Source organism: Apaloderma vittatum, unplaced genomic scaffold (genome assembly GCF_000703405.1).
Source record: "Apaloderma vittatum isolate BGI_N311 unplaced genomic scaffold, ASM70340v1 scaffold10382, whole genome shotgun sequence".
Classification (NCBI taxonomy): Eukaryota; Metazoa; Chordata; class Aves; order Trogoniformes; family Trogonidae; genus Apaloderma; species Apaloderma vittatum.
The window spans coordinates 8930-18392 of NW_009705293.1; the positions used below are offsets into that span (position 1 = coordinate 8930).

The 9463-nt window shown below is 52.7% G+C and overlaps 1 protein-coding gene across 1 annotated transcript in view; it reads right to left on the minus strand.

The window, feature by feature from the left end:
* The window catches only part of AIFM3 (apoptosis-inducing factor, mitochondrion-associated, 3), a gene marked incomplete at its 3' end in the record, with an annotated part of 24126 nt that overhangs the window by 8792 nt on the left and 5871 nt on the right, over positions 1-9463 (minus strand). The window contains exons 2-5 of the mRNA XM_009865341.1: positions 7613-7826; positions 3914-4023; positions 2186-2295; positions 1718-1762 (exon numbers count right to left, since the gene is read on the minus strand). Coding sequence (XP_009863643.1) covers positions 1718-1762; positions 2186-2295; positions 3914-4023; positions 7613-7826 — 479 coding nt within the window. The remainder of the gene's footprint in view (positions 1-1717; positions 1763-2185; positions 2296-3913; positions 4024-7612; positions 7827-9463) is intronic.

Consider the following 9463-nt stretch of genomic DNA (forward strand, 5'->3'; position numbering starts at 1 on the left):
CTAGTGTCATAAACCAGCTTGGTCAGAAAGCGAACAACTTGTACCCTGTGAGGACTCCAAACCCATGCTCATCCACATATCTTTCCACCATCCAGTGCACTGCACTTCCCCCTTACCACATACAAAACAAAAAATAAATCCATCGTCTTCTGCAAATTCATACAGGTACACAGAGCCAGGAATAAAAAGATAGAAAAAGCAGCCCAGGTGTGTTATTGTGCAACTCTGCAATCAGCAGATGAGATGGACATTCAGAAGTCCTATCAGGAACTTCATCTTGCACTTGAGTAGAGCTTGTATATCTCTGATAGCCAAAGAAGTTGATGGAATTGTCCAGCCTACCAGAGCACACCCAAGGACCTACGTGTGTCCAGCAGGAGTAGGGAAGTGATCGTGGCACTGGTGAGGCCACACCTTGAGCACTGGGTTCAGTTTTGGGCACCACAGTACAAGAAAGACATCGAGGTGCAGGAAAGGGTCCAGAGAAGGGCAACGGAGCTGGGGAAGGATCTGGAGAGCAAGTGTGCTGAGGAGCGGCTGATGGACCTGGGGCTGTTCAGCTGGAACAGCGGAGGCTGAGGGGAGACCTCATTGCTCTCTGCAGCTCCCTGACAGGAGCGGGTAGTGAGGGGAGTGTTGGTCTCCTGTCCCAAGTTACTAGTGATAGGATGAGAGAAAATGGCCTCAAGTTGCTCCAGGGGAGGTTTAGACTGGATATAAGGAAAAATGCCTTTACTGGGAGTGGTGAGGCACTGGCACAGGGTGCCCAGGGAAGTGGTGGAGTCACAATCCCTGGAGGTGTTCAAAAAACGCTTAGATGTGGCACTTCGGGACATAATTTAGTGGTCATGGTAGTACTGGGTTGACAGTTGGACTTGATGATCTTAGAGGATTCTCTGGTTCTATGACCTACGCCACTGCAGTCCTGCTGCACAGACCCCCTGCTTCCAGCCATCGTCAGTAAAACCCATTCCTGGCAGAGGCAAGAGGCTCAGTCTTCCTCACCATATGTAACCCTCATCATCTGGAGCTGAAATGCTGCCATTCAGATGACCTCTCTGGATCTAACCCAAGTGTTGCAAGGGTCTGGCCAGTTCTGAGCTGCTGGGTTACACACGTGTACCTGCAAATGTGCATCAGAAGATGGCTTTTCATGGAAAGAAGGATAGCAGTGGCCTGAAAGGGCTTCATTCTGCCTCCCATCTGGGGGCATGAGAGCCCTCCCTGTCCACGCACCAGATTCCTCCCCAGCCAAAGGAGCTGATGTCCAGCCTCAAGAGAGATGACCTCTGTCATTCAGACCCAGTAGTCAAGGCCAAAAGGTTGGTAGAACAAGCCTGTTTCCACGGGCCAACTAAATTAGAAGTTGCTATGAGCTGAAGGAAATAGGACAAGTTCTGGTCAAAGCAAGACCTCCTGACCACCTCAGCTCAGGTGTCCAGCAGTGGCAGGGAGGCTGGGGAGGTACACGCAGGATCGGGGGGCACAACACCTCTGCCCTTCTCAACTCATGCCTTCATACGAACTTCAGCTGCTGCTTGAGTCAGACCTGGACTAGGTGGACCTTTGCTTTAGCCATGTTGGATGCTCATGCATCCTTCTGTTCAGGCACTGCTTCCCCTCCCAGAGAATCCAAAGTAAAGCATTTCCACCACCCCCACCCCGAGATAAAAGCAAAAGCATGGGCCTTGACTTTGGGATGCTGGTGGCCCCTCACCTGCTTGCTTGCTCGAATGTACACCTTCTCCTTCTCGATCTTCACCTGAGGGCAACAGAACAGCCGTGGTTTGCAGGACAGCGAGTGCCTCCAGCGTGAAGAGGGTGATGAGTCCCTCTGTGCAACAACTAACGAGCAGAGCAGTGACCTCAGCAGGTCCTCCGTGAGAGTGGCTCTGGCCATGGCAGGGCTCACCCCAGCTCAAGGCTGTGGGATGTTTCCTGGCTCAGATCAACCACACACTGACAGTCAGTGTAAAACCTAGTTTCTGTCTCAGACTTACAGGTTGCCCAGAGCAGCTGTGGCAGCCCCATCCCTGGAAGTGTCCAAGGCCAGGCTGGACGGGGCTTGGAGCAACCTGGGCTGGTTGGAAACACGCCCCTGCCTGCGGCTAGGTGATCAATAAAGGTCCCTTCCAACCCAACCGTTCTATGATTTCCTCTGCTGCTGCCAGAACAAAAGTCTCACCTGGAACCTGGGTAAGCTGTCCAAACCAGGAAAGTCCTCTATGTCACCTGTGCTGATGTTGAAGCAAGCTCCGTGCCAGGGACAGCGCACTCTTCCTTTGGACAACACCCCTAGCAGAGCAGGGTTGGTGCTGCCCCGCAGCTGCCGCCGTCCCTGCCTGCAGCCCGCTGAGACTGAGCTGCTGTGACCCGGCCAGGGCAGGGCTGGCAGAGGCCAGGTCTCCCTCCCGCTGTCCTGGTGATGGTGGCCTCTGTCTTCTTGACAATGTGAATGCCACTGCTGAGTGAGGCTGAGCTCCTGAAGGCTGCTACCGAGGCCGTCCTGCAGCGGCAGGAGCTGTGCTGCTCCATGCAACGCACATCCCCGTGACGCTTTCTTAACCCAGAGGTGTCACCTCTCCTAAGGGACACAAGGCAGCTGTTGTGGATCTGAATTGTCAGCAGCATCTTGGCTACTTGATGTGGAACTCTCTTAACTTGCACGTTGGACTGATCCCGCCGTTTGGGATAGAGGCTGAGCACAGTCACCAGCTGGATCCTGTACGAGGGATCCCGTCTAAAATGTGCTCCTTGCTGACCATGCCCTTCCCTCACCTCTGAGCACAGCTACAAAGCTCTGCTGGGAGTATAAGCTCACTCTCTGGCTGGGGCTGCAGCCTCGCAGGTCTTGTCGTCCCCTCCACAAGCCCCAGCAGCACCTGGAGCAAGCATCACCTCAAGTAGAGCATCACTTATTCAGAGCAAGTATGTTTCAGAACAGATCCTGACACAGTGAGGATCCTGCGCACCACCAGGAAAGCACAGGGCATGCCCAAAGCCAGGAGTCCACCCCTCACGAGTGCTTTCTCAGAGGCTGTCACCTTGGATTTCAATTTTCCCTGACAGAGCTGGCTCGCAACACCAGGGCAGAGCGAACAGCTCCAATTTGGCCATGCTGGATGGGTCCTGAGCTTGTGCCTTCACTTGTCAAGGCACAGCAGTGCCACATCTCGTCACTCACCACACATGGGGAGGCAGGGACAGTGCCTGCACCTACTTCTGCAGCAAACCCTGTGTTCCCCAGCGAGACTCCTGTGCCAGTGACCGATCCCAGGGATGCCCGAGCTGAGAAAATGCCAGGATGCATATTTTTTAAGTGTCAGGTGTGGAAACCGCTTTACCTCATCCCACTGCAATCAGTGACATCAGTAACGTTTCGTTTCGCTACTGAAAGGATCCCAGCAGCCCAAAGAGCTTCCCCATTCCCCCCCAAACAGGATTTTGATTTACAGGGAACAGTGGTTTTGTGGGGGTTTTTAAGCCTGAAAAATCATAAGGTGATTTTTTTTTCCCCTTTAAGGCATTTTTTCAACTCCTCAGTGAGTGGGAACTGATAAGCAGAACACTACGAAAAGCCCCATGAAATCAGGCACTGCGCGGGCCCAGCGAGCTGCAGCTGTTTCATACCATCCAGAGAGGTTCAGCTCCAGCTGAAGAATGAAACAGAAGCCAAATTTAATGGTGTCCGTGATGTTTTGTCTTCAAAGTCACCCAAAGCAGCCCCAGCGAGCTGGGGTCGCCAGTACTCCCAGGAGGTTTCCACCCACGCCTTGCTGGGGAAGAAGACACCCCGATGAGGTGGGGGGGTGTCAGGGTGCTGCCCCGTGCCCGGCAGCACGGCAGGGTGGACGCGGGGCTGTCCTCTACCAACGCTTCGCTGGCTGTGGTTAGTCCTGTGCTGCAGACTGACCTTTGACGAGTGGAGCCCCGTAATGGGGACACTTGTGTCCCACGGCGTGGAACTCGCCGCTCTCCTTGATGAGCAGAGCCTTCCCGCAGCCCAGGTCCACTTCCCGCATCCTGGGGAGGAGGAGCATGGAAAACACATGGCAAAGCATCCTCCTGGCAGGGGACACCACCCCAAGCCCTGCACCCCAGCCCTGCTCCCACCAGACTCCGCCACCTCCTTCAGCTTGCTCCCAACCAGCTCCAGGTGACTTACAGGTGTGGGTCACTTCTGTCACCGGCTTTGGAGGTGGCTGCTGTGCCCAGCCTGGGGCACATCCAAGCTGGGCCACTGAGTAGCAACTCCTTCACCCCTCACTGTGCCAAGAGGTGGCCCCAAGCACCTCCCCAGCTGCTTGAGAAGAGGCTAGTGGTCTCCAACCAAGTCCAGGGGGTCAGAATAAAGCTTTTCAGCACACAGCGAGAGCGAGAAACCAAACGGGTTTTTACTGAGACATCACCTTCCCTGCTGGCCCCAGCAGCTCAGCTGGTTCCTGCCAGGCTTGCATTCACTCACCCAGAGCAAATAGAACATTTCTGAGACTTGAAAACCAGAAGGAGGCAATTCTGACCCTTTGTGTACTCCGCCATTGGGGCCTGCCTCCCTGCTCTGGTTGTGGCCACATCCCAGGGTCAACCACGTGGGTCACCTTTTCCTGATAAAACCCTGAGGACAGCAGATACTTCGCTGTGACCTCCTCGCTTGTTTTCCTCAGCCGTTTTCACAGACCTGCCTGCCTGCCCTGGGCTGCTGGCCCTGGCTCCACACCACCGAGGGGCTTTGTGTCCCTGGTGCTGCTGGCACCCAGCCCCATCTGCGTGCAGGAGCCAAGTGAACCCTCGAGCCATCCCCTGGAGAGATTCAGGTACTCTTTAAAAGACCACAGCAGCTTGCATGGTACCCTGGACAAAAGCACGATTAGCACAGCAGGAACCCTTTGCACACAAAGGTTTGCATTTTTCAGGCTCTCTGGGTCACACCTCCCCAGCTTTTATCCACAAGTTTCCCAGCCCTGCAGCCCGTACACAGCACCTGACTGCCTTTAGGAGGCTGCATGAGGCTGACACGAGTCTCTCAGCCGTTCATCGTTTCCAGGAGGATCCCACCGCTCCTCTCTGCAGAGCCTGGAGATGGGGATGCAAGGGGCTCCAGCGCTGAGACCCCCACTCCCCCATCTGCTCAGATCTTTGCCAAGGGGATTTCTGTGGTTTTCCAGCCTTAGGGGCAGGGCAGGCTGCCCAGGCATCGCTGAGGGAGACTGATGTTGCTCTCTGCTCTGAGCACTTGTTTACTCTCTGCTCTCACTATGTCTCCACCAGATGCTCATCCTGTCCTCACCTCATCTCCTCTTCTCACAGCTCAGGTGCTCCCTTTCCAATCAACAGCTCCGATACACTCTGAGCATTCCATGGCCCTGTGAGAGGCACTTTCCAACGCAATTATCAGCAGCTCCTTACCTATGGCAGAGCCTTCCAGCTAATCACGGAGGAAAGCAGAGAGATGGGAAGACAGCCCTCACTTTGCAGGGAGCTGGGTGTGGAGCACAGAGCTGCTGTTCCCTGGAAACTTCCCCTCTTCCAGCCAGAAAACCTGTCCCTGCACAACTAGACATTTATCTGGAAATCCCGTTTTTCTCCATTGCATGAAGTGGACCACCTCTACAGCAAGCCTGACACGTTGCATTGCGGGTACGGAATGCACCCCTGTGCACACAGCAAACCCCACGTGCTCAAGAAAGCTACTGGCCATGTGTGACCCCCAAATCCTGCTCACGCACAGTAATTCCCAGGGTCTCAGAAGAATGGGACTCACTTTGCATGCTCATTCCTCTCTGGACAATATCTTAACTCTATCCTGGCACTTGCGCCCAGGATACTGATGTTTAACCTGCTCTCTGCTTCACAGCCATGGAGATGAGAGCAGGGGTCAGTCCACCAGCACCCCTGTAATACCTTCAAAACCACCTCGGGCAGGTCTTCGTGCAGGTGCCTGCTCTACCTGCATTGGCTCTCCTGCTAGAGTCACGGCAAATGCTCCATTTCCTTGTCACCCCTGTTGCAAACAGCACCAGAGCTCATCATGCCAGCCTCTGGGAGCTGTTTTGTCCCAGGAAATCATCAGCTCCTCTCCCAAGCGATGCAGCCCTGCTCCCTGCCCATGCAGGACACTTGGCACTTGGGAGGTCCTCCCCTCAGCACCAGGGGAATAGGGCAGGACAAGTCCTACCACATTCCTCAGCTGTGCAGCACTTCAGATAAAACCTGCAGTTAAATGACAGCCATAACTCTACGGGAAGATAAGATAAGTGAAAGAGTTTACAGCTGGAACTGTGTGATCCAAGAGTCAAAAAACAATGCCTCGTGTCCCCAAGGCAGCACATGACCACCTCAGGGCTCCCGATCCCACACTCGCCCCAGAGCGGGTGAGAGGATGATTTACCCTGCACCGCTCCCCACTCAGCTATTTACTTCGTGGGGAATTTGTCCTGTTGTCTCACTCAGGAAGCACCAGCTAAATCTCAGCTCCGGCCTCCAAAGACCTTTGCTCAGGAGCTGAGAGAGCTTCTAGCTGTCTTCTGCCTGGGGCCCTGCTGGGAAGCTGGCTGGGCACAGCAGTGCCCGAGCTTCTCCTCCAGTATCTTTTTGCTGAGAGGTAGAAAGGTGGGCAGAAAGGATCCCTTGTGCCTGCAGCCTTCACTTCACACAGAGGTGCCCGAACCTGAGTGCCACGGCATGGCTGCTGTGGCCATGCACTGCCCTGTCCCTTGAGAGGGGCATCCTGGAAACCCTCTCTGCGTACCAGGGCCAGAATCGTAGCACAAAGTAGCTTCTTGTACCTGGATTATTCCAGAATACTATGACAAGCAATCATTCAATTTAAAGCAATTAGCTTCCAGACTCCCACTGTGTCCGAAGCGCCTGTCATCACTCCCTCACTAGAACAGAAGCTACTTCAAGCTCCGTTTTCTTTCACATAAGGACAGAGCCCACTGAGACGTTGGCCATCAGACTAATGGAACATGTTGCAGAAAAGATGCCCCAGAAAAGAAAACACCACCTCATAAAGCACGGCGACCAGGGCAGGTGCTTAGATTTCAGAAAAACCAGGGTAGTGAAAATATACAGAGTCACAATGTGTTGCCATTAGAAAAAAATTGGTGAACTGCATTCTTGGTGAAAGAGCAAAGGGACAGAGACGAGCTCATCTAGAAGAGCAAGGCAGCACAGCAGTGCTGGAGCACACAGTGTGCCCCATCAGCTTCACCCATGCCCTGCTCACGCTGCTGTAAAACTGCCAAGGATATAGACCTATTGAAAAAGCCAGGATTGTCTAACAAAGGCTGAGCAGAGCCTGTTGAGAAATTCTTCTGCAGAACATCCCATCTTTCTAAGACGAGTCCCAGGGTGGACCATGCAAGGAAGAGCAGACCTTTGGTGTAGGGTCATAGGCTGGACTTGATGATCTCAGAGGTCTTTTCCAGCCTCAACAATTCCGTGATTTTGGTAAAAGCAGTTGTCACTTGCCTGTGATGTCATTTTTTAGATGGAAAAAACATATGTATTTTACTAAGTTGAATGAACATCTCGAGAAACTCTAAAGGACAAGATAGGAGGGTGTTTTGGGTTTACACAAGGTTTACTCGCCAATATTTTAGGCACTTACTGTCCATTCTCCAGGTCCTTCACGTGGCACACGGACGCTTCCACCACGTCCTTTGGGTTGTGGTAGGGATTGCTGGCCATGGGATGCTCCTCGAGGTGATAATGCCGGGCAGTCCCGTTGACTTTGTAGATCAGGGGGCTGGCTCTCCCGTTGGGCGACATCTCCTCTTTGCTTCTTTCCTTCTCAGGTATCACAACTTCGATTTTCACTTCAACTGCAGGAACAAACAGAAATCTTCATTAAAAATAAAGGTTTGGCTGCCCTTCTGCCTCTCCCTCCTTCCCTGGACTACAAAATGGGCTCAGAGACATCAGAACAGGCTTTTTTTTTTTTTTTTGCTTGCTTGGGAAGGTAAGATGTTTAATACCAAACTCGGCTTGATTGCCTGAGCTCATTAGTCCAGGATTCTTTTTCCATCAGGCACCTTTGCGGGCCTAAAGTAGATTTTCTTGCAAGCAGACGTTAGTCATCGAAAAGCATTTGCAGAAAACATTTGAGGGGTTGGAGAACAACCTCTCAGTCACAGTTGCTGTCCTGTTTGGTGGAAAATAGCTTCAGACAGCTAAATGTGAGGCATGCCAAGGCTCAGATAGACTTCAAAAAAACCTTTAATTGTCTGTAGATAACACTAACTGAAAGAGAAAGCCAACGCTGCATGGTGTATACAGCTGCTTCATTAGACAAAGACCAATTAATAGGGACCTAGAAATACCCAGGTTTTTTTGGCATGAAGGGAGTAGCTTGAATCTTCAGCTACAAGTGAGAAAAGCCAGGACTGCCCGTTTTACCCAGGTGTGCACCACCGAACAGGTGTGACAATGAAGGCATCCCTGGCCAGGGGACCAGAGGACCCAGGAACACACAGGAGCTGCTTGGGCTAGCTTCATAACACCAAAGCCATTAATATTTATAATAAACCCCAGGGGAGTTCTAGGGTGAGCCCGGAGGTAAATGCCAGAGACTGAAGAGGTGTCTCGAGCAAATGGGAGACTGCTGAGCTTCCCCTGCCTTATAAATGTCATGAACAGGAAAAGCTGTGCAGAAGGTAAAAATTAAAGCTCACAAACTGAACAGGTGAAGGAAAGGCAAAGAGAAGGGAACAACGTGCCTCAGAAGAGCAGGAGGAGCCCTGCAGCAAGAGAAGGGCGCTGGGTCGAAGTTCCAAACCCTTGCACCCACTGGGGGCAGGTTCAGCTGCGGGCTCTGACAGGCAGATCCAGTAAGGCAATTTTCTGTGTATCCACACCGAACCACCAGAACATGGGAACTTCTGCTGTGCTATTGCCACTCCCAGCTGCAAGAGTTTCTGCAAACTAATATGCCCGGCACCACGCATTTAGGAAAAAAAACTTGAAAAAAAATTGCTGTGAGCAAATTTGTTCCTGGAGCTCTACAGAAGCAGCCCAGCTCCCAGCCGGCACCCAGCGAGGAGACCACTTTGCATGGGCACTGTTTTCCTGTGGGGTTCAGGGAAGCAGATATAGATTTTCCAGGACAGAATCAGGAAATACAACAAATGACCGTTTATGCCAGTACCTGCCGCCTTTTGGCCAAAGGAACAGGAGGATCATTTCACATGACGGCGCAGTCGGTCAGACATCCATCGAGTGCGACCACGGCTGCACATCCCGCCGCTGGGTGATACAGTTTAGGGGTGACCTTGTAGTGTAGGGTTAATGGTTGGACTTGATGATCCCAAGGGTCTTTTCCAGCCTGAATTGTTCTATGATTGTATGATTCTCAGAAGGGGCTGCAGGGAAGCTGGGGAGGGGCTGTTCACAAGGGGGTGTAGCAACAGGATGAGGGGCGATGGGTTTTAAATTAGACCAGGGCAGATTTAGATTGGACAAT